Source organism: Marmota monax, unplaced genomic scaffold (genome assembly GCF_021218885.2).
Source record: "Marmota monax isolate L192 unplaced genomic scaffold, Marmota_monax_Labrador192_F-V1.1 WCK01_AAM20220418_F8-fsc00210, whole genome shotgun sequence".
NCBI classification, from domain to species: Eukaryota; Metazoa; Chordata; class Mammalia; order Rodentia; family Sciuridae; genus Marmota; species Marmota monax.
This window is the reverse complement of record NW_026695248.1, coordinates 965,018-990,715: the sequence shown is the minus strand read 5'-3', so window position 1 is coordinate 990,715 and position 25,698 is coordinate 965,018. Positions and strand designations below refer to the sequence as shown.

The following is a 25,698-nucleotide window of genomic DNA, read 5'->3' as shown; positions in this document are numbered from 1 at the left end:
GCATGATCTGTTGGAAAAAAAAATCTGTTCTTTCCCCTCTTGAATTACCTTGGCATCTCTGTTGAGAGTCACCTACCTGTAATAGTATGCATTTATTTCTGGACTGTGATTTCTATTCTGTTAATCTGTAGGTCTGTCTGTTTATCAGTATGATGCAGTCTTTCTTCAAAAAATGTTTTTATGTAATCATTTTTTTAAATTGGCAGCAACACAGTCTTATTATTCTACTTTGTGGTAATCAAATGGAGAATGTGAGTACTTTACTTTTTTCTTATTTTTCAAGATTGTTTTGATTATTCTGGGTCCAAACTTATAGAATGATGAGAGACAACTCAAACCAACAATACTATTTGGCTTTTGTATCATTGTCAGGTTTCTGCTTATTTGCTCTAATCATTACTGAAAGTGAACCTCAACTATTGGAGTTCCAACGATTATTGTTGAATCGGGTCTCTTTGTTTTACCAGTTCTTGTTTCAGGTATTTGGGGCTCTGTTTTTAGGTGGTATATGTATTTATAATAAATGCATCTTCCTCTTATAAAATGAATCTGTTTATCTCTAGTAACAGTGCTCTCCTAAAATAATTTTCTTCTGATATTAATGTAGCCATTCCATTGATTATTTCAGGGTGTTGTTTAACATCCATGTAGTTATGGTTTTCCCAAATTACTTTCTCTTGTTTATTTTTAATTTCATCCAGTTGTTGTCAGAAAACATACTTCCTTTGATTTCAACCCTTCTAAACCTATTTCAGCTTGTTTTATGGCCGATCGTGGTATATCCTGGAGAATCTTTCTGTGGGCTGTGCTCTGTTATTTATGCAGGGTGCTCTGTAGATTCCTGTTAGGTCTAGTTAGTTTATGCTATTCTTTAAGTCCTTTATATCCTTGTTAAGCATCTGCCTATTTGTTCTATCAAATATTGAAAGAAAGATCAACTGAAGTCTTCAACTATTACTGTTGACTTTTCTATTTCCAACTTCATTTCTATCAGTTTTTGTATCAGGAAGTTTTAGGGCTTTGCTATTACGGGTATGTGTGTGTTTATAAGTGTTATATATTCCTGATGGATTGATCATCTTATCATTACAAACTGTCCCACTTTATCTTTAATAAAATTTTTTACTCTAAGTTTACTTTGTCTGTCATTAATATAGCTACTCTTTTTGGGGGGTTGCTGCTTGGAGAAACAACATTTTCCCTTATTTTACTTTTAACATGTTTGCATCTGTGAAACTGAATTGAGTCTCTTGTAGACAGTATATACTTGCATCCTGGTGTTTTGTTGAGTCTGACAGTCTTTCCCTTGTGAGTGATTAGTCCATCTACACTTAGTGTCGTTATTGATATGTTTAGACTTACCAGTACTATTTTGCTTTTTGTCTTCTATATACTTTACAAACACTTGTCCTTCTCTTATTTACCACCTCCCTCTGTCATAAGTATTTATTGTCTAGCATGTGTTTTAGTTCCTTATCCACTTTTGCCTGTATTTTCTTCAGTTATTTTTTAGTGGTTGATCCAGGCCTTACAATCTACATCTGAACATATTAGAATCAATTTAGGATTGATTTATTGTACTCCAGGCCCTAGAAAAAGAGTCATGGCATGCCACACTATGCACTAGGTCATTGGGAAAACTCTTAGGGAACATGTCAGAGTTGAGAGGGGGTGTGGCCCCGGGGGCCTTTATTTGGGTCCAGGGTGGAGTACACAAGCAAGAGGCATGAGGCTGTTTTACTGGTCTATCTGAATGTCACAAAGTCACAGTCAGGGGATGGCAAGAAGGAGAACTTGTTTCAGGGACCAGTCTTACCACACTGGTGCACTTGGTCACCTGGGCTGGATATTCACAGGCTATTTGTGGGGAGGGATGTGGAGCTATCAGAAAAATACGAAGTTTTAAAAAATTCACAGTACATCAGTTCCATTCCTAACTCCCCCTTTTTGTTGTGATTGTGAAATATATTACTTTTCTATATGTTGTAGTCCCAATATTGCAGTTTCTGAATATTGTCTTACGCAGTTGCCTTTCATATCAATTTTAAAAAGAGAAGAAATAGTCAATGGTATTTTCTTTAATAACTTCCCACAAAATAACTTTTATTGAGAGACAGCTTTGTTGGATGTAGGATTCTTGGGTGACAGTATTTCCTTTTGTGTCCTTAAATACAACATTCCACTGCCTTCTGCCTTCCATTATTTCTGATGGGAAGTTAGCTGTCAATGTGATGCCCATGCACATGGTATGTCTTCTTCCTCTTGCTGCTTTCAAGTTTTTCTCCTTGTCATTGGCTTTTGCATTTAGACGATGATGTTCCTGGTGCAGATCTCTTCGCATTTATTTTACGTGGACATTGTTAAGTTTGTTAGGTGTGTAGATTATTGTTTTTCATCAGATTTGAGAAGTTTTTAACCATTATCCTCAAATATTTTCTCCAGGAAGTCTTTTCTTTCCTTCCCAAACTCTCATTTTGAATATCAGTATACTTAACTATGTCCCAAATGTCTCTGTTCATTTATTTTCTCTTAAGATTGCAAAAATGCACTCTACCGTCATATATACCTAATAAGAACAAATTTTTTAAAATAAAAGTAAATAAAGAAAGATTGCATATTTTTTGTTGATCTGTTTTCAAATTTGATAGTTCTTTATTCTGCCTCCTAGGGAACCCCCAGGAATTATTTTTCCTTTTCATTATGGAATTTTTCAACTCCAGAATTTTCAGCTTGTTCATTTTCAGTCTCTACCCTCTTAGTCATATCCTCTCTTTAGTGAGCCATTGTGATCATGCCTTCTTTTAATTATTTATGTATGACTTTCCATATTTTTTGGAGCACACTTGGTGCTGGTTTGGAGGCTTTGTCTGCTAGTTACGCCTCTGCCCTCCCATGGGCAGTTTCAATGGCGCGTCCTGTCTCTGAGTCAGGCTTTCCTTTCATTTGGGGTGGTTTTACCAAGCTCCTTCCATTGCCATCTTGAAATTCCTGCCTCTTCTCTTTTCTAAGTATTGTTTTTTTTAATAACCTTGTATTTGATATGAAGCCAAAACTACAGAAAACTCACATAGTATCAGGGATTCTCCATATAACCTTTGGCCAGATTCTCCAATTTTCCTCATTTTGCCCCATGTGTTCTTTGTTTCTCTGAATGTTTATTTGCCTGTATGCTCACATCATTTTATTTTTTTAGACCATTTGACAGTGAGCTAGAGAAATCACATGTACATTTCCTAAGGACAAAAACATACTTTTAAGTACCATAGTTATAATCATCAAAGTTGGAAAATTTTAAATTGACATGTTGCTGTTGAATTCACAGTTCATATTCAACCTTTGTCATTTATCCAAATAATGGCCTTTGTAGCAGTTCCTCATTCAGGAGTCCTGAAGTGCATGTTGCCTCTACTCTGGAATGGTCTCTTGACTTTCCCCCTTGACCTTGACATGATTCTGACAGCAGAGGATTATTATCTTACAGATAATTTCTCATTTGGGTTTGTTTGATATTTTCTTATGACTAGATTATTTTTCATGTGTCATATCAGTATTGGCCACTGTTATATTTTCTTTTGAATATGTATGATCAAATTAATTGCCCAATTTTGGAAGAGGGAAACTTTGATTTTCACTTATTGGTTCCTAGGAATTCTTTAAATGTGATGGATACAAGTTTGTTTCAGATTGTGTTGTTATTTTACAAATATTTTCTCCCTGCCCATGATATCTCTATTCATTTTTTTCTGATTTATTTTAATAACCAGAAGTATTTCATTTTGATGAAATGCAAATTATGTTTTTTTCCAATGGGTTTTTAAAGCATGTCTAATACATTTTTGTTTATCCCAAGGTTAAGAAGATATTTTCTTTTCAAAGCTTTATGTATTTTTAAATTTTACATTTGTATTTATAATTTTGCCGTTTCCCCCCTCTGGGCTTCATCTGGTTTTCTTTGTTCTTTCTATTTTGCCTTATTTTAGGTCAATTAAGTTTTTTTTCTAATTAGAACATTATATTTATACATAATATCTGGGTTCCTTTTGCCATAATTATACACACAAGGAATTGGATTTCAATCCCCATTCCACCTCTCCCTTCCTTCCCTCTCCCTCCCCCTTTTCTCTCTCCTCTACTGATCTTCCTTTCACACCTTTATTCATTTAGTTTTGGTTGGCATTTTCTACCTATACATAAAGGAGATATTCCCTTTGGTAAATTTATATATGTATATAACATGATTTTATTATTTTCTGTATTTTTTAATATTTATTTTTTAGTTGGACATAATATTTTTATTTTATTAATTTATATATGGTGCTGAGGATTGAACTCAGGGCCTAGCATGTGCAAGGCAAGTGCTCTACTGCTGAGCCACAACTCCAGCCCTATTTTCTGTCTTCTATTGTCTTGGACTTTAGTTTGTTTTTCTTTGAGGTGGAGCATAAGTTTATTTATTTGGAATCTCTCTATATTTTTGATGTAAGCATTTAATGCTCTAAATATTCCTGTTAGTATTGCTTTCATACTGTCGCAGAGATTTTGATATGTTGTATGATTGTTTTCAGTTCTTTTTAACAATTTCTTGATTTCTCTTATTTCTTCTTTGAGCCATTCTTTATTTAAAACAATATTATTTAACCTCCATGTATTTATGTGGTTTCTATTATTTTTCTTGCTGTTGATTTCTAGTTTCATTCCTTTATAGTCTGATAGGATGCATGGGATTCTATTTTTTTATTTGCTAAGACTAACATTGTGACCTAGAATATGGTCTATTTTGGGTAAGACTCCATTAGCTGCTAAAAAGGAGGTAAATTTTGTTGTTTTGCAGTGAAATATTCTGCACATATCTATTAGGTCAATTTGATTTACAATATTATTTAGGTTGTATATATCTTTATTGATTTTATGCTTTGATGACCTGTCCACTGGGGATACCGGTATGTTGAAGTCACCCAGTATTATGGTTATTGGGGTCTATCTGGGATTTAATGTCAAGGAATATATATATATATATATATATATATATATATATATATATATATATGAGAATTTTTTTTAATATTTAGGTGGACACAACATCTTTATTTTTTAATTTATATGTGGTGCTGAGGATCGAACCCAGTGCCTCACGAATGCCAGGCGAGTGTGCTACCACTTGAGCCACATCCCCAGCCCCAAGGGATATTTTTAAGGTGCTGATATTTGGGGCATATATATTTACTATCTCTATATCTTCTTGTTGGATTGTTCCCTTTACTAGGATATAATGACCTTCTTTGTCTCTTCTGATTAATTTTTGCTTGAAATCAACTTTGTTAGATATAAGAATAGCTACTTCAGCTTGTTCACAGAATCCATTTGTACGGAATTTTTTTCCCCATTCTTTTTCCTCCAGCCTGTGTGTGTCTTTACCTATGAGATGAGTATCTTGCAGACAGTACATAGTTGGGTCTTGTTTTTTGATCCATTCTGCTAATCTACATCTTTTAATTGAGGAATTGGAACCATTTAAATTCAGTGTTATTATGGATATGTGTTTATGGTTTACTGACATTTTGATTTTTTTGTGTGTTTAATTCTGTCTTTATTTTTCCTTTAGATTACTAGTCTTCTATAGATCATCTATTTGGGAGTTTTGGCATTTGTTTTTGGGTTCCTCTGTTTGCAGTTTATCTTTGAGAAATTGTTGTGGTGCTGGCTTTGTTGTCATAAATTCTTTTAGTTCATCCTTGTCATGAAAGTTTTTATATTCATATTGAATAAGAAGGAGATATTTGCTGGGTATAGCAATCTTGGTTGGCAATTGTTTTCTTTTAGAACTTGGAATCTCTCATTCCAGGCTCTCTTTGCTTTTGTTGTCTGAGTTGAGAAGTCAGGTGCCGCTGTCTGGCTGGGCACAAATCACGAGCCACTGAAGCAGGAACAAACTTTATTTTTGAACTGCAAGAAAAAAACTCACACACGCTCCTGGGGAATTCTCCCAAATGCCTCGCGGCTCGTCCAGGAACCCCCAGCCGGAAATATCTCTCCCGGAAATCCCTTCTCCTGCACTTCCCCAACCAGTGGGAACTCTCGGGGAATCCCCGGAAATCCCCAGGAGAACTCCAAAATAGTGTGAGAACTCAAAAGTAGCGGCAGAGGCGGATAGTAATGCCTCGCCTGTCAATCAATATTGTTGGCAAAATGCCAGGGGCCATACAGACTCGGCCGTGGCTCTCAGCAGTCAGGAGTGAGCCTTATTGGTTTGCCTCTAAATATGATCTGATATTTCTCTTTTACAGCTTTTATTATTCTTTCCTTATTTTCTATGTCAGGAATTTTGATTATGATATATCTTCTCATCTGATTGGGCCTCTGAGGGGTCCTGTATGCCTCCTGCATGTGGATGTCTAACTCCTTTCTGATATTGGGAAACTTTTCTGTGACTATCTCATTGAAAATATTCTTAGTGTCTTAGCTTGTATCTCTATGTTCTCTTCTATCCCAGTGACCCTCAATTTCTGTCTCTTGATGTTATCCCAGAGTTCTTGTATGTTCTGAGCATGCTCTAATTTTTTCTTTTAGTGTATTCTGTGTACTCAAATTTATGTATTCTGTCTTTAGGGCCTAAGGTTCTGTATCAAGCACTGAAGTTCTGTTTTCTACACAACCTAATTTTTGGTGATGCTTTCAAGTGAATTTTTAATTCGATTATTTGTCTTTTGTTTTCAGGAGTCCTGATTGGTTTCTTTTCAGCATTTCTCTTTGTTGAAATGGTTTTTCATCTCTTGTATTTTCTCTCTTAAATCATTCGTTAGATCTTCTTTTAGTTTATTGAACATTTTGATGATCAATTTTTTGAAATCTTCCCCTGGAATTTCATCCTTTTCATATCTGTGGGGTCCTTTGTTGGGAGATTGAATTTTGTGGGGAGATTTTTTTGCCTGCTTCCTTATATTTCAGAGGTCCTGGACTTGCATATCAATTGAGATGGATTCATTTTCCTCTTTTGTACGTGTGTCCTTATATGTGTATTTTTCTTTTTTCTATTTTTGGTATATGGTAGGTGTAGAGGGGAGGGACCTGACGTTCCCCTCTGGTTGTCCCTCCTTGGGGCCTGATTTTTTGGTTTGGGTTTTTTGTCTTCCAAATTCTATGGGTTGAAATAATGTTTAGGCCCAGGTGGGGCCGATCATGTGTGGAGTGAGGTTCACTGTTGCTTGGTTGAGGTGGGAGTATTGCTCAGCAGCAGGACCTCTACTCTGTAATCTTGAAGTGTCTCAATCCACCTTCTAACCCCTCTTGGAGGGGTGGGAGCCATGAGTAGCACTAGTGTCAGTTGCAGGTGTACAGTTTTGAGATAAATGTCCAGTGTCTACTTTGAAATCTATAACACTAATTGTCACTCATATAAAAATGGTGGGGTCCACATTTAACATCAGTACCAGTGATACAAAACTGTGGACTAGATCAGGCATCAACATCACGTGCCTACCATATCATCCACTATATGAATAATCACAGGGTAACAAATTCCATAAACTATATAATTCTTATTATTTTGTGGGATTACCATTTCTTAAACACAGGGAAAATAGGATGGGAAAGCCAGAGAAAGTTTAAGATACTTTTAAAAGGTGTTGAAAGGAGGGGAAGTTGGTAGTTAGCAGATGTCAGCTGTGCAGAAGAGGGAATAGAAGATTACAGAAAGAAATAAAGGATATGGAAAAGGAGAAATTGATTGTTAGTGGGGAAAATATTGACAAAGGGGAGATAGAGGGCAAAGAACCCAAGTATGGACAAACCAGCAACTATAAGATCAAAACAGCTTGAACCCATGTATAATTGCACCCCACCTAGGACAAATCAAGGCTAAATAATAAACAGGTGTAGAAGAAAATAAATAATGTGAAACTAAAAATACACAATTTTATACAATAATCATACAATTATTTTTTTCAAACCTATCTGGGTAGTGAGTCCATATACACTCACGCTCACCAGTAAAAAATAATACCATATAATGAAATGATGTTCAAAACAAAATTTTTAGATAGTTCAAATTTGGAAAAAATATAAAAAGAATAGATTAAAAATGTATGAAGAACAGAATAAAAAAATAAAGAAGGAAAAAAAATTTTAGTAAAATAGACTAAAGAATAAAACATGAAAAATTTTCCAGAGAAACAAAGGACTTGTTTCTGCAGAGGTGGTCAAGACGTTGTCGGGGGTGGATGTGCATCCCTGGTGTTTCTTTTGGGCTTTGAAATACTTGGGTCAAGGACTGGGGGTTACTAAGCGAGGCACCTTGTGTTCCTCCCTTAGCTGCCAGCCTTCGTGGCTAGAGGCAAAGACGGTTTGTAGTAGACCTCAGTTTCCAGTCTCCCGGGAAAACAAGGGCGTAGCACAGTTTGAGTGTTGACAGATGGTGTGCTTCTGTGGCCAGGGCGTTGCAGCATTCTGAATTGGAGATTTCGGTCATTGGTGTTTGGTCTGGATGAACTTTGGAACTCTGTAGGTGGGTTTGGGATTTATTCTACACCCCCTATTGGAGGCAGGGAGGGGATGCCAGTCTCTGCAGAATGTCTGGGACTCTAGAGTGTCTGGTAAATTCCACTTTGAGGGCGTAGGGGAAAACCTCTGCAGGTCTCACCCTAACTGCTATGAGTATGACACATGGGGTGCACGCCCGGCGGTGGAGTTGCTCCTGTGTGGCCCCTGCTGCAAGCACCAGCCACAGTGGGCGCTTTCTCCCCTGGGATGCAGAGCCTGCCTGTCCTGGCTGACTTATCTGTGTGTCTATTTCAGAGTCTCTGGTTCTGGCGCGTTCTGGGAAGTGTGGTTAGTTGCAGGAGTTCCCCATCTCCTGTCGCGGGGGCGAGGGTGGGTGTTGCAGGCAGCTGAGGTGATGGGACTCCATGCTTTGCACGGTCCCTGCCCTTTGCTATCCTGCTGTAGCTCTGCTGGCCGCCCACATGGTGCTTCTCTAATGAATTTTTTGTTATGTTTGTGTTTCTGACTTCAGTGACTTTATCATTTAATTTATTTTTTTAACAGTTAAGGGTTAATTTACCCACCTCACTGAAAAGCCTTCTCCCCTCTAAGTTCCGTGTTGAGTGACTGCTGAGATCTGCACCCTTTGCTCTAATCCAGCATGTTCCCTCCCCCTAAATAAGTTTTTTATTGTTCCACTGTAAACTCTCTTCTGGATTTTTAGTTGAACCTTCTCTTTGTAGTGTCTTCTCTAGGGATCACAATATTCACTCTTAAGTTGCTGCTGTCTATTTAGAGTTAGTGTTGTACAGCTTCACGGAAAATGCAACTGTAAAAAATAATATAGTCCTATTTACAACCCCTATCTTTATGGTATTGTCAACACACATTGTAAATTAATATTAAATTTTTCTTTTGGTACCAGGGATTAAACCCAGGGGTGCTTAACCACTGAGCTATGTCCCCAGCCCTTGTAGTATTTTATTTAGAGACAGGATATCACTCAGTTACTGAGGCTGGTCTTGAACTTGAGATCCTCCTGCCTCAGCCTGCCAAGCCCCTGGGATTACAGGCCTATGCCACCACGCCCACCTAAAATATTTCTTGAAATTGTCATATGCCTTTAAATACATTTAGAGAAGGAAAGCACTTTTTTATTAACACAAATTAATCACAACCAGTGAGTTCCATTCTTACCATAGCTTTCAACTTCATTCTGATGTCATTTTCCTCCATCTAAAGAACTTCTTTTTGCATTTTCTGTTACAAATTCTTACACTTTTTAATTTTCTAAAAATGTCTGTATCTTTGCCTTTGTTTTTTTTTAAACATTTATTTTTTAGTTGTTGGTGGACACAATACCTTTATTTTATTCTTATGCGGTGCTGAGGATTTAACCCAGTGCCTCATACATGCTAGCCAAGCACTCTACCTCTGAGCCACAATCCCAGCCCTGCCTTCGTTTTTGAAGGATCCTTCTTGCTGCATATAAAAACTGGGTTGCTGCTGTTGAGTTTCTGTTGTTGTTTTGTTTTGTTTTGTTTTCAGTGCTTTAGAGATGTTACTCCATTGCTTTCTCTGATCCCTGGTTGGTAATTCATATTATTATTTGAATGTGTATGGTGTATCATTTTCCTCTGGCTGTTGCCAAGATTTACTCCATTGTTGGTTTCCGTACACTAGGTTGTGCCCCACGTTAATTACTCTGAGGTCTATACTCTGCCTTGGTGTGATTGGTGTGATTTTCTTAGTGTTTTCTAAGATTCTTGGATCTAAAACATTCTTTGCCACCATCATTTTCTGGATATTTTTATTCATCAGTTTTTCAAATATTTTTTTGCCTCTCTCTCTCCATCCCTCCCATCTTTCTCCTGCTTCCAGAACTAATTACATATATGTTAGTTCAGCTAATATTGTACCTCTGGCCACTGAGGTTCACGTTTACTTCCCCCACAGTGTTTATTTCTCTCTACTCTTCAAATTGAATTGTTTCTGTTCATCTTTAACTTGATCATTTCCTTTTATGTCTTTAATGTTAAGTCCATCAGAGAATATTTTGTTTCAGAGATTACACTTTTCTTTAAGATTCCCATTTGTTTCTTTCTCATTTTGAACTTCTTCTTCCTCTTTATTCATTACAGCCATATTTTTAAGTTCTCAAATATATATTCAGTAGCTACTTTAAGGTCTTTGTTACTTAAGTATTTGGTTACTCAGGATCATTCCCTTTTGAATAACTTCCTTGACTATGGGTCACATTTCCCTGTTTCTCTACATAATTAGTACATGTTGATTTGACAGTAGGCATTGTGAATGATACGCTGTAGGAACTCTGGGATCTTATGTTCTCCTCAAGATGGCTGCTTCTATTCTAGCAGGCTGTCAACTTGATTGGACTCGAATTGTGAGCTGTCTCTCCTGCAGCGGGCTGTGCAGAAGTCTCGCTCCTCTTCTTCAGTGTGATAAAGCTGTTGCCTTCAGCCTGGTTCCTTGGAGTCTCCACACATGTGCTTAATTCTGAGAAGCCAAGAATTAGGAGTTTACATGTGCAGATTTTGGTGCTCCTCTCTCTTGAGGCTCTCTCTTTCCTGAGACTCTACAATCCTAAACTCTGGAATCCTAAACTCCATCCTTTGACTCTTGCGTGTGCTCCAGCCGCCCCCCCCCCCCCATAACACACTGATGGGTGAGGTTGCCCAGGTCGGAAACCCTACACATAAAATCTCTCCTACCACACTTCCCTTCTTTCAAGGTGGATGCTCTTCTGATTTCTGCCCACTTTTGGTTGATCATTTCTGCCTTCAAATTATTATTTAATAATAATTTGTCTATGGTTTATCATCAATATCCATAAAAGGATGACTATGATATAGACTACTCCACCATTACCAGAAGCGTAACCCACCTTTAAATGTGAAGGATATTTTTTCAGAGTTCAGGATTCATGTTGGCAGTCATTTTCTTTCATTGGAGTTTTCTGCTTAAAACACAGTTGCCCCTGAGAGAATGATACCATTGCTGATGGTGACCTAAAAGATGGTGAGTGTGGAGACCAGGGAGAAGATGATGCAGGACAGAAGCAGAAGCTTCCTGTGGAAGAGGGGGAGGCAGGAAGGCTGGATAGGGAGGTAGGAGGACACCAAATTTAAGTAGGCTTTTACGGTTATTTTTATTTAAAAAATATATTATTGTATTTGTAGATGGGCAGAATGCCTTTATTTTATTTGTTTATTTTTTATGTGGTGCTAAGGATCAAACCCAGTGCCTCACATGTGCTAGGCAAGCACTCTGCCACTGAGCCACAGCCTCAGCCATCAGTGGGCTTATGTTAAAACCTAGTTTTCCCTAAGGCTGACCTTGCGCAAGGTAGATCACCTCCTCTGAATAAGGGAAAGAGGACCTAAAGGTAACTCTTTCTAGACCTTTCTCCCGCTCTCTGAAGTTAGATGAATTGGTATTCAAAAATCTCAAAGGAGGTTTGTGGGTGTGATTCAGTGTCAGAGGACTTGGCTCTCATGCTTATGGCCCTGCTGTCAAGCCTAGCACCACAAAAGCAAAATACCTACATAATACAACCAAAAATCTCCAAGGGCACAATACCCGGTTCACCAATTGTCTTGCTTGTGTTGGGTTCTGGCCCTTTGTTTGGAGACTGTCCTAGGCACTGGGAAGACAGAGATGCTAACAGGCATAGTCAGCCAGGAAGCCCACAGTCTTGGGAGGGAGAGGAGCTTTTGCAGCTGCCTGCCCAGGCTCTTGATGACAGGTTTGGAAGGAAAGGTAGAGAAGGTTATGAAAGAATCCACAGGGCTCTGAACATAGCTCCGAAGGAGGTTGCAGAGTTGGGCCACCTGGAGGGTGAACTGCAAAGCTTTCATCCATAATTGCCACACTTGGATGTGTGGAGCTAGCGTACAGGTATTTTTCTTTGCATTGTGTAGGTAAATATAGTGGCTTGGAGTCTTTAAAACACCATATTAAGATCTATTCTCATTCTTCATGGGAACCCACTTTTGTAGGGCTTTTCTGTAGGAGCTCTGCTCTAAGCTGGGGAGGCCCTGTGGACAGAAAGGGAATGGGGTGGCCCCCACATCAAGACTCCTCTGTGTTCTGTGGGTACCCACCTGCACACTGAATGTGCTACATGAACATGCTCTTCAGAGGAGCCTTGGGAGTTAATTAGAACCTCCAAAGAGACCTCTCACATCCAGGTTGAATTGAAAGAAAGAAGTTTTCCTTTTGGGGTGCATAGAGCTGTCAGAACAACAGGGGCAGGAGGGTGGAGGGCAGATGCTATTTGAGGGGCATAGAGGGGGGCCTGACTTGAACCTCGAGTTCCCATGGGAGGCACTGTCTTGACGGAACAGCCAAAGGAGGGCTGAAAGGTCTTGGCTCCTTGCCATCTTGCTTTCTGATTCTGGTTTTCCTTCTCGCTTGTCCATGACTTTTCCTGGGGTCAGGGAACGTGCATTCAGAAGGGTACAATGGAGGCGGTATTCCCTTGCCACCGCCATGGGCACTTCCACCTGGCATGCCCACGTTGAAAAGGACCTTTTCTGTCTCTGCACCCTGCAGTCTCACAGGGCAGACCTTCCTCTTGAGTATGTTTTTATCAATTACCCAGAAGTGGTGTGGGTCTATCACGCTGCTAGGATAAGGAGGCTCCGGGGTCAACAGTGCTGTGACTTGTGGTGGCTTCAAAGTGGACCCTATGCACAGGAAGACCGTGTTATTGACACTCACCTGCTGCCAGCCTGGTCAGTCCTGTGTTCTGGTGATGCCTTTGTCCCTGTACAGGAACATCTGGGAAGACTGAGCCACAGTGGTCACGCAGTACTTTGTGCTGTGTTTTGGTCCCATTGAATTCAGATGTCATTATCCCCCTCTTGTACATGAGGGGACTGAGCCCCAGCAGTGGTAGATGTTGGGGACATCCTGACATCCAGGTCTTTGTGCGGTTCCTCTGCATATCATTATGGTATGTTTTAGTCAGCTGTTTTGCTGCTGTGAATAAAAGACCTGACCAGAACAATTTTAAGGAAGAAGAGTTTACTCGAGGGCTCACAGTTTCAGAGGTCTCAGTCCCTGTGAGGCTGGCTGCATTCCTCGGGGCTCCAGGGGAGGCTGACCATCATGGTGGAAGAGTGTGGCCAAGGGAAGCAGCTCACGTGGTGGTCAGAGAGCAGAGAGAGAGAGACTCCACTGCCAGGTACAAATCTATACCCCAAAGCCCACCTCCTCCAGCCACACCTTCAGTTGCCACCCAGTTAATCCCTATCAGGGGATTAATTCACTAATTGGGTTAAGACCCTCACAACCCAATCATTTCTCCTCTGAACCTTCTTGCTTTGTCTCACATGTGAGCTTCTGGGGGACACCTCACATCCAAACCATAATACGTTATTTGAAGACATTTGGAACAGGAAACATGAGCAGGTACTGAAACTTCCCCGGTGAGGTGAACCCCATTTACTGTCTTTCGTTTGTGGGTGGCTTTTGCTTCTGTGAATCTGCCGGCCACCGTGGCATCTGTTGGTGACACAGCCTGCTTGAAGAGGATGGAAGGATCCACATAGGGCACACTGGGCCCCCTCGACCTCCCCTGTCCCCTACCTGCTCCCGAGCCCTCTGCCCTGTGTGACTTTATCACAGCCATGTCATTCAACTCAGGGAGAAGCAAGTCTGTAGTGCTCTAGGCTTATGGGATGGAAATGGGGTACTCTCCACATACTCAGCCAGGGAGGGCCATGCACACCTGTCACACACGCCTGCACATCACCACTACCTTCCCAATATCAGCTGTTTTATTTGCCAGAGGTGACTGGACATTTTGCAGATGTCATCATGGTTTCTCCCGAGTTACCCTTTCCCAGTTAGTTGACACATCATGACAGACTCAAACCCCTTCCCTCAGACTGAGATACCCTGTCAGACCCAGTGGATGGTCTCCCAGGGCCTCCCTCAACCCCTCTATTCTGACCTGACCCTGGACAGGGCTACTTGGCAAGAAGAGCCGTTTCAGTGGGAGATTCTTCCCTTGGATTTCCCTGCTTCTCTTGAGCTCCTCTGGAGACACTCAGGACTCTCTCCTTACTAGGGCAGCACCTGCAGAAGCTGGGTCTCATCTGTTGCTGTGCACCTGCCTGTGCTGGGGACATAGTCAACATGAGCCTTCCGGTTGTCTTCTTCACTACCTTGGCCAGGTTAATAAACTATCTACCTTGGTGTATGTTCTCATCTCCAGAGTGTGAACCCTCAAAGCCCTCGGGGATCTAATGAGATGATTCAGATAGTAATGTTGCATGCTCAATAAGTCATTTGCATAAATCAGTTGTCATTGTGGTTAACTCCAAATTTAAGCAGCGGAAGGCTCTTGCACTTTTGCTTTCTAGCTCAGTGGCAACCTTGGCAGATGGTACCCAGGGTCGTAGCTGGTGACTCTTAACCAACCCCCACCGTCTTCACTCTCCTTCCTGCTCCTGTGGTTTCCTTCTCCATCATCTTCTGCTCTGAATGCCCCGATAGCCACCCACTCCTCCAACAAACAGTATCACCGAGCAGCAGGACACTTGGACATCAGGCGGCTGCTTACTGACTCTGACATCTTGGGAGCTACGGTCTTTGTGTCAGGTCACAACTGTGACCCTTATAATGATGCTGCTGTTTGCACTCTCTGTCATTTTGATAATGAACATGGTGAAAACAAGGCTCTTCTTTAAAGCCTAAAAACAGTGGTCAAGGATTTGAAAAAGGACTATTTCTGTTCCACCCTCATTTTATACATAATGAGAGCATGATCATGAGTCAGATGGTGAGGTTCCAAGAGAGCTTCTGGCAGAGCTGACACAATACCAGGCGTTTTTATGAAGCCAGATCGTATGAAAATTGAGAACCGAAGCTGGTGAAGCTTTTTTCAGCTTTTAAGGAATTGTCTAGGAGGGAGAGCACCATGGTTTGACATTGACATTAAAGGAGACCTAAGTGTTAGCACCAACTCTGGTGCGCAGGCTCGTGCGTCTGTTTCCTTTCCTCTACTAAGTATTTTCTTTGTATTTCCTCTCATCCTTCTACATTTTGTTCCATGTTCAAGTTGTAGGTGTGAACTGGTTAAGTACCTGAACCTCTTGTTTTAAGTGTGATGATCCAGTCTTTCCTGGTTAGAAATAGGTGTCCAGATAAATGACGAGACAGTACTTGGAGGGACAGTGCACTGTCTCAAGGTCAGCCATGGGAGGCAAGCCCAGTAGCTCAGTACTCTGCAGCAGGAATATGGTCTGGTAACTGTTGGTTTGATTTCCATGAAGAGTCAGAGGGTTTTTTTATTATTATATTTTAGGAAGATGCCAAATCCATATGGATGAAATGATAATAATGTCTGGTGTGATTTGCTTCAAAACAATCTCATGAGAGGGGATGCTGGGGTAAAAATGAAGCAGGGGTTGGCCCTCTGTTAACTTCATCATCTGTATGCAGCCATGAAAATAACCCTTATCAAGAATTTTTAAGATGATATAAGTAAGAAAATCAGGAAGTCCAACGTCCTAGTGTGTGCACGTACATAAAATATTTGTGTGAAAATAAACATTGGAGGGAGATTAAAACATTAATTGTGGTTATCCTTGGTTGGTGGGATTATGTGTGATCTCCATTCTGTTTTCCAGACTTCTTACAGGAAACGTGAAGAAAAACATAACTTCTCAAAATGGGAGAAAAAACACTTTGTATTTTATTTTATTGGTTGTTCAAAACATTACAAAGCTCTTGACATATCATATTTCATACATTTGATTCAAGTGGGTTATGAACTCCCATTTTTACGCCGTATACAGATTGCAGAATCACATCGGTTACACATCCACGTTTTTACATATTGCCATACTAGTGACTGTTGTATTCTGCTATCTTTCCTATCCTCTACTATCCCCCCTCCCCTCCCCTCCCATCTTCTATCTCTACCCCATCTACTGTAATTCATTTCTCTCCCTTGATTTTGGAAAAACACTTTTTAAAGAAAGGATCTTAACCTGTATTGTGTGAATGAGTGACGCGTTTGTTTCAGTTATGTTTTCCATTAAACTGCTCAGGTCAGCAATTAGAGACACGCTTATGTGGTGACTTATCTCGTGGCTGTGAGTGTGTTTGGGGCCTGCACAGCCCTCTGCCCTGTGCGCTGTCGTTGCAGGGGTGTGTACAGGCAAGGCCATGGGCAAGAGCAATCACCACTCCCTTTACGTTCATTGGTAACTTCTGCTCGGTATGTTCCTTTAACACAAATTTCTGTCTGATTTCAGTGAGCTGGACATGATTTCCACGAGGGTCATGGACATCAAGCTTCGGGAGTCTGCAGAAGGCCTCGGGGAGGACAGCACAGGTAAGGCCCTGGCTTCCCCTGGGAAGGGCCCTTGCTTGGTGCTGGGGCAAGGGAGGAGCCGATTGAAGACGGGGCTGTGTGTGAGAGAGAGCGGCCAGTCCCCCGTGTGCTCAGACATCCTTTGGTCCCCACACTGACTAGGAGCACGTCCACATTATCTGAGGAAACTTGGAGCAGTGCTCCCTTGTGTCTCTGTCAAACATAGGGGCTTTTCATGTCATTTTCTTCTTCCTGGAAGTGAATATGTCCCCATGTTTGACTTAAAAGCAAAAGAAAGGGGCCCAAAGGGAATTATTTGTCACCTAAAATTATCTAAAGGTATCTGTAGGAGCCTTTGCAAAGCACGGGATGGCCTCATCATCCAGCAAAAATAATCTCATCAAAAGAAAGCCTTTGATCCCTCTCTTGTGATTTTTATTCTCCTCCAGGATGTGTTTATTATGGCCTTTCCTGAGCTAAATTCCAGGCCCATGATTCATCATCTCAGAGCACCTTCCAAGAGTTATTCAATTAGGTGATTGGCTCACTGCTATCCACATATTGCTATTTATGTCTTGATGGAGTTGTAAAATTGACATTAAGAAACAAAGATCTCCCCACAATGTACCTTTACCTGGTAACTCTCTGTGTTCCCCTTATCTCATTAACAAAGGCCTCCAGCTGTCTGTCCTTCAAAGTCAAGATGCCAGTAGTGATTTTCTTTGATATAGTTCAGGAAGAATGGCTTCCAATAATAGGAAATCCTATCAGCTAGAGCTTACTATCTCATATGTTATGTGATACATAGATACTTCGTATTCTATATTAGAACCATTCTTCTCTGTCACATTTTAATAGATACCAAATAAACCCAAATATAAGGTGAGTTTTTAAGATTATCCCTGAGGGAAAAAAATGGAGTTTTAAATTTTCTCATATTATGGGGCATTGAATTAGTCCTTATTTTCAATAATAGCATTTGAATAAGTATCATTAATACCATAAGTAACATGTCATTATCCTGAAACTTATCAATAAATGTTAGTATTGAATACTTACAGAGGTCACCATGAAGAATCAATTTCACAAAAGAAGGAGAGAAACTAAGTATTCTTTTATTTTCAAATAGTGATGAGCTTGAGGCCAGGGTTGTGGTTCAGTGGTACAGCACTTGCTTAGCATGCATGAGGCACCATAGAAAAATAAATAATAAAGGTATTGTGACCACCTACAACTAAAAAATATTAAAATAATAATAATAATGAGCTTAAGGTAGTAAGAACATTCCTTTCCACCCGTAATTTAAAAATATAGGGCTGGGGATATAGCTCAGTTGGTAGAGTGCTTGCCTCACATGCACAAAGCTCTGGGTTCAATCCCCAGCACCACATACACATACACAAAAAAATTTTTAAATGTAGATAAGAACATTATTCATGTTGTTTTTAAAAGTAAGAAATAATGAGGCCAGAATTAAAAGAAAAATGGTAACCCAGAAAGATAATTGAGCACTTTTTCCCTCAGAACTTATTAATCAGTCTTGGAAATTTTGAATTTCATTATCCTGCCTACATAGGGTGGGATATAAGAGAGGGGGTCAGAAGACAAAGTGCAGCCCCCATACAAGGTGGACCCTCTAATAGAAGACCATCCTTACAATAAGCTGGGAACCCAAGGAGCACAAAATCTGTGAACCATGGATAAACCAACCCTTTTGTGGATTTGAAGCTTGAGTTTGTATCACTCTGCTTTTGAACTTGGTTAATGGTACTCCTAGACCAGGAAGAAACCCGGGTGCTTTGCAGAAGCAATCTTCAGTAAAGGGAAGTGTCTTCTGTCTAGGCTTCAAATTATAACAGAACATAATACTTTCAGTACTAGGACAAGCATATAGTTAGTGATGACCAGGTGTATAGGCAACAGGGAACCATGAACAAGAACCAACATGCTGTGGGTTGAATCCGGCCTCCTAGAATCAACATGCTGAAGTGCCCAGTATGTAACCTTATTAGGTATTTAGTTAAGATGTGGTCATCCTGAAACAGGGTGGTTTCCTAATTCAGTATGAATAATGTCCATATAAAAAGGGGAAATTTGAACACAGACATGTACATGGTGAGAGTGTAATGTGCACATGAAGGCAAAGATTGGGTGATGCATCTACAAGCTAACGAACACCAAAGATCGCCAGCATACTACTAGAAATTAATTAACAGAAGTGGTGCAGATGTGCCATCACAGCCCTCAGAAGGAACCAAACATGCCAGTTCCACCTTGATTTTGGCTTTTCATCTCCAGAACCATGAGACAATTTGTTTCTGTTAACTCACCCAGTTTGTGGTACTTTGTACAGCAACCTTAGCAAACTAATACATAGCATAAACAAGAAAACTAATATGATAAAGGCATCAGATGTCAGAACTTTCAAATACATACTATAAAACATGATGTGAAAGTTTTGAAAATATCTGGAAGATCCAGGAAACCATAAAAACTAACATGGCACCCAGCCAGTGCAATAAGGCAAGAAAAATGAATTAAAGGCATTGAGATAGAAAGAAGAGATAAAACTGCATTTGCAGATGACCTGATTATCTAAAATATACAAAGTATCCAGAACTGTTAAGTTTAGCATGTTCATAAAATATTAAATCATAATATAAAAAATCAGTTATATTTCTATATACCAGCAATGAACATTTGAAAAATTGAAATCTTGAAAAGTACCATATGTAATAGCATCAAAAATTTAAAATACTTAGGTATATATGTAACTAAAATATATGCAGGATTTGTATACTGAAAGATACAAATAATTGTTTAAAGAAAGTAAAAAGACCTAAATACATGGAGAGATATACCATGTTTATGGATTGAAAGACTCCATGTTGCTAAAATGTTAATTCTCACCAAATTGAGCTGCAAATGGTGTGTTAGTACATGTAGGTATAGTGCAGTTTTCAAGTCAGCTATGAAAGTCAGGGATACAGTTAGTTTGATACTTTGTTGTAGGAATATCAATCAGTAACTTTTTTCTTTTTATTTTTTGTTTTATTTTTCAGTTGTGAGAATCAAACCTAGGGCGTTGGGTATACTAGGTACGTACTGTACTACTGAGATATAACCCCACACTGTAATAGTGTAATCATTTTTTTATTTCCATGAAGGTTCAGATTTTTTTTTTTTTTAGGAAGAAGCCAACTCTATAGGATTGAAATGAAAATAGTGTGTGAGATGTTTTGCTTTGAAATAACCTACAGGTAGTGGGGAGGAAATGGGTAAATATGAAGCAATCAAAATCCCAGCAGGATTTCTAGGAGTTACTGGCAAGCTGACTCTAAAATTTATACGAAAAGAGAAAGAACTTCAACAGGTAAAACAGTTTTGAAAAACAGAAAGTTGGAGGACTCACCACAGTACTTGATTTCAAACTTACTATAAAGCTAATAATCAAGCAGAAAGATAGATGTATGGAAATAGATAGAACAAAGTAGAGTCCAAAAATAGATCCATATGAAAATGATCAGTTGATTTTTGAGAAAGTTGCAAAGGTGATTCACTAAATAGTGCTAGAACAACTGGACACCCATTTGTAAAAATGAGCATTGATTGATACCTCACAGATTATGAAAAAGTTAATAGATCCTAGACATAAATGTAAAACTATAAAGTCTTTAAAAGAAAGCTTAAGAGAGAATATTTTTGACCTTAGATTAGGGAAGAGTTCCAAGATATGATGCCTCAGTCCATAAAAGGAAAAAAATCAATAAGTGGAACTTCATCAAAATTGACACTTTTGCTCTGAGAAAGATACTGTTAAGATAAAAATACAAATCAGACTGGGAGAAAATATTTGTAAATCTCACTTGATGAAATATTTACATCCGGCATATATTTGAAATCATCAACATTCATTTTTTTTACTGTTTTTAAAATAAATTTATTTATTTATTTTAATTAGGTATATATGACAGCAGAATGCATTTTGATTCATTGTACACAATTGCAGCACAGCTTTTCATTTCTCTGATTGTACAACGATGTAGCGTCGCACTCTATGTGCAGTCATACATGTACCTAGGGTAATGATGTCCATCACATTCCACCATCTTTTCTGCTCCCATCCCCACTCCCCTCCTCTCCCTCCCCTTTTCCCCATCAAAGTTCCTCCATTTTTTTCCCATACCTCCCCCCATTATGGATCAGCATCCACTTATCAGAGAGAACATTCAAAAACAATAAAACAAACCTATTTACAAAATGGGCAGCTCTTAAAAGATGTTTGTATCTAAGAAGAAACACTCAACATCTAGTCATTAGGTAATACAAATCAAAACAGCAACGAAACACGCTATACAACTATTAGAACATCTTGAAAGAAATCCTGTGAGCAGCGCTGGTGAGGAGGCATTGCTGGTAGGAATGTAAGATGGTACAGCCGATCTGGAAAAGATTTTTGACAAATTTCATATAAAGTACATACACTTAGCCTATGACTCAGTAATCCCACTCCCTCATATTTACCAAACAGCAGTGAAAACATGGTTACCCAGAAGCCAGTAGCAAGATTATTCAAAATTGCTAAAAACTGAAAAGAATTCAAGTGTCCTTCAGTGGTTGGATGGTTCAACAAACAGTGTATCCATCCAATGGAATACCACTCAGCAGTGAAGAGGAACAAACTATGGGAAGACATGTAAATATTGCATGAATCTCTAAGTGAAAGAAGCCAGAATCAAAAGGCCACATACTGTCTGACTCACTCTGTTCTGGTTTAGATACGAGGTGTCCCCCAAAAGCTCTATTTTGTCCTTGCTGAGTGGGACTCTCTCTCTGCTTCCTGGTGTGATGTCTTGAGCTGCTTTCTTCCACCACACTCTTCTGCCATGATGTCACTTGAGCCCTGAGGAAAAGGAACTGAGGAACTGTGTGTGGACTGAGGCCTCCAAAACCGTGAGCCCCCAGATAAACTTTTCCTCCACTGAAATGGTTCTTGTCAGGTGTTTGGTCACAGCAGCAGAAAAGCCAACTAAAACACCCTTGATACGACCTTGAAGAGGCAAGGCTATTGGAACAGAGATCCGTGGAAGCCAGGGGTTAAATACAGGCGGAAGTTTTAACTACTTGAGGAAATTTGGGGGCGGATGTCCTGTACAGCTCTGCATCTGGATTGTGGGGATAAATATGCAACTCTGTGTGCACTAGGAAGAGTGCGTGTGCCGGGGGTCAAACCCAGGACCTTAAAATGCTAAGCACACACCTTGTGACTGAGCCATGCCCCAGCCTGAAAGAGGTTTTTTTTTTTTTAGTTGAAAATATTTTTCTGGAATTGAATTAAAAAAACAAAGATGTCCCAATCTACAGATTTAAAAAAACCCAATGAATCCCAAGAAGACTAAATAAAAGGCAATCCATCCATATAGTATAAAACTGCAGAAAACCAAAGCCCAAACTAACAATCCTAAAAATCAGTCAGCAGAAGAGATTGCTTCTGAAGGAACAAAATACTGATGGCGGACTTCCCAACAGGACAGAACCCACAGCGCCATGCAATAATGGCTTCAGGATATTATTAGAAAAATAACTATCAGCCTAGACCTCCGAGCCCAGGGAAGACAGGGATCAGGAATGAAGGAGAAATAAAGGCATCTTCAAACCAAGGAAACCTGAGTTTGCCACCATTGGACCCCAGGAAAGCAGATTCTGCAGGAAGCTGCCTTTGGCCGAAGAAACTTCCTGGTGGAAGTCCTGGATGCAAGAAGTACTCAAGGCCAAGGAAATAATGGTGTTGCAAAGGGGATCGAAGTGTTCTAAGGTCCAATGCATGGTCCTGCGATAGAGCGTGCCCACTCTGCCGGGTAACCACTGCCAGAACAGAAACAAAAGGCAAGGCTTCCAAACTTGTGATGGGAACCGTGCAAACAGTCAGTTATCAAGAGAAGACAAGAGTGGAGATTGAGAAAACAGACCAGAGAGGGTAGACTTATTTTGACTGATATATCAGTGATCACCGTGAGGGCAAATGGACCGATGAACTGTCCCACTTCAGTAAGGCTGCCAGAGTGCATTCCTAAAACTCTAAGTATATGAATCTTCAATACAAAGGTTCAGAAAATTAAGGATGTTGAAAGAACGAAAATACACCTTGTGAGCCCTGGGCAGAAAGAAGGCAGAAAAGCCATATTCATATTAGTCAAAATAGCATTTATGGCAAAAAGCCTAACTGAAAAACACAGAGGGCCATTTTATAAAAGTTTCAATTCCCCAGAAAAATAATGATTTTGCATTTTTATGTATTAAGATAATGTCAAAAAATTATATAAAGTAGAAGTTATAATTAAATAGATAAGAAAATCTACGATCCATAGATTAGTTTCTTTTACGTCTTTTTCTGAAATTGATAGAACAAATATGTATACTATTTTATTAGTAAAGACAAAGTATTTGTACAGGTCTATCAAGGAGAAAAAGGCCTTGTTCTAATCGACCTGTGTTTTTGTCAACTTTTCACTACTGAGACCAGAAGACCTGTCAAGAACAGATTTAAAAGGAGACATTTATTTGGGGGCTCCTGGTTCCAGAGGTCTCAGTCCACAGATGGCCGACTCCATTCCTCGGGGCTAGAGGTGAGACAAAGCATCAAAGTGGAAGGGTGTGGTGGACGGAAGGGGCTCCAGACACCACACCAGGAATCAGAGAGTGACTGAGCTCAGCTCACAAAATATAAACCCCAAAGCCACATCCCAGTGACCCACCTCCTCCACCCACTCCCCACCTGCCTACAGTTACCACCCAGTTAATCTTTATAAGGGGATTAATTCACTGATTGGGTTAAGGTTTTCATAACCCAATCATTTCTCCCCTAAACTTCTTGGATTGTCTCACACATGAGCTTTTGGGGGACACCTCATCTCTAAGCCATAATAATATGTACAGGGCGTGGAAGAAAACACATTATTTGAAAGTATATTAGGATCATATATAAAAATTATTGATACACAAAGTAAGTCCCAATGGATTTGAATGAAGTCAGATCAGAGTATATTATCTGACCACAATGCAGTTAAGCTCAAAATCAACAACAAATAGAAAATCCCTGCATGCATACAATAAAAGAAAGAAAAGAAAAAGAAAATCCCCAAGTACTTGGAAATGTAGATATAATTTTCTAAATAATCCCTACATAGGTCTAAGAAGGCATCATAATGAAAATTAGAAAACATTGTCAACTAAACAGTAATGAAAATACTACATTTCATAACATGTGCATGAAACAGATTTAGAAGAAAGTGCTGCCTTAAATGTATGTTTTGTAAAAATAGAGAAAATGTCAAATTAATGTTTATTCATCTGAAGAAGTTTTTTGGAAATAGCAAAATCAACCCAAAGAAAGTTTGCAGAAATAGTAGAGAATAGAAACCAATACAATATAAAATAAATATTCCACAGACAGAATTGACAAGCCAAACTTTGTTGCGGGGACCGGTACTGGGGTTGAAATCAGGGGCACTTGTCCACTGAGCCACACCCCCAGCCCTATTTTGTATTTTATTTAGAGACAGGGTCTCACTGAGTTGCTTAGCACCTTACTTTTGCTGAGGCTGGCTTTGAATTCACGATCCTCATGCCTCAGCCTCCCAAGCCACCAGGATTTCATGCGCCATGGCACCCTGCAAAGCCAAATGTTTTATAAGCAAATAAAATCAACAAACCTCTGGTGCAATTGGTCAAAGAACAAAGAGAAGGCACAGATAATTAACATGAGGCGTGACGAAGCTACAGCACTCTAGAGGAACAGGCAAGGGTGTTAGTAGATATGAAAATTTGGGGGAAAATTGATAAATTCCTAGAAACGTGGCTTAAAGCAGATTCAAGAAGTAGAAACCTGGACTAGTCAAACAGCCATTGAAAAAACTGACCTAGAAAGCTGGCAGAAGAGATAACACATAGAGGGCTGACCATTGTCCTTGCAGTTGTACTCGGGGTCTCCGTAGCCACACTCTTATCCACACCATTCATGCTGTAAGCGGCATCTCTGACCGTCAGCATAGTAGGGCTGTACATTTGTTCAGGCTTTGGGGACATGTACCAATTTGTTGACGAGGTAAAGGCCAAGAGGTGTCCTGACCAAAGGCAGGAAAGTCTAATCTTTCAAAATGCTGAACCTTCATGAAGAACCATCTGCTGACAACACACATTTGCTGCAGAACTTTCTTTCCTTAGGGAGGGGCTTGTTCCATCCCTGCTAGAGTAATCCTAAGGGATTCTCCACCTGGAGACCAGACCTGCAAGCTTCCCAGAGGGGCATTATTACTAACACTACAGAAATATTCTTGTTTTAAAAGGAATTCAGCTTACAAGATTATTTACCAAACGTTTTCAGCTGAATCACTTTAACCAGTGTCCACGACCTATGAGACAGCATCTTGGTGACCTCTGATGTCACCTCCTTCTGTTGGAAGGAGAGGAATGAACTCCGCTGAGCTACTGCGGTGACATCATAGGGTCCTGGGTATGAGAGAATATGTGGGTGACAAGGAAGGTGACCCCAGAGAAGCGAATCATAAAATGTGAAAAAGTATCGCAGATTCTAACAATTAAGGAGATGTGGCCCAATTTGACTCCGCCCTGTCACAGCGTCTTCCAGCATAAGAATGGCCGCCATTGGGTCATTTTTTTTCATCAAGAGTTATTAGCTCATCATGGCGCTCATTATTCCAGAGAGCCTTAGTTTATGTCCAGGATAGATGAAGCATCTGAATGTTTTTTAATAACTTGAGTAAAGGAAACATGGAATACAGACCCAATGAAATATTACTCGGCCACTAAATAGAATCATATCTTATCATTTGCAGCAAAATGGATAATATAGA

At 39.7% G+C, this 25,698-nt stretch overlaps 1 protein-coding gene across 5 annotated transcripts in view; it reads left to right on the top strand.

Annotated features, from left to right (window-relative positions):
- The window catches only part of Cracdl (CRACD like), a 139,343-nt gene that overhangs the window by 73,230 nt on the left and 40,415 nt on the right, over nucleotides 1-25,698 (top strand). For all 5 annotated transcript variants that reach the window (XM_046440359.2, XM_046440362.2, XM_046440361.2 and 2 more), the window contains exon 2: nucleotides 16,767-16,846. In XM_046440359.2, coding sequence (XP_046296315.1) covers nucleotides 16,777-16,846 — 70 coding nt within the window. In that variant the 5' untranslated portion in view covers nucleotides 16,767-16,776. The remainder of the gene's footprint in view (nucleotides 1-16,766; nucleotides 16,847-25,698) is intronic.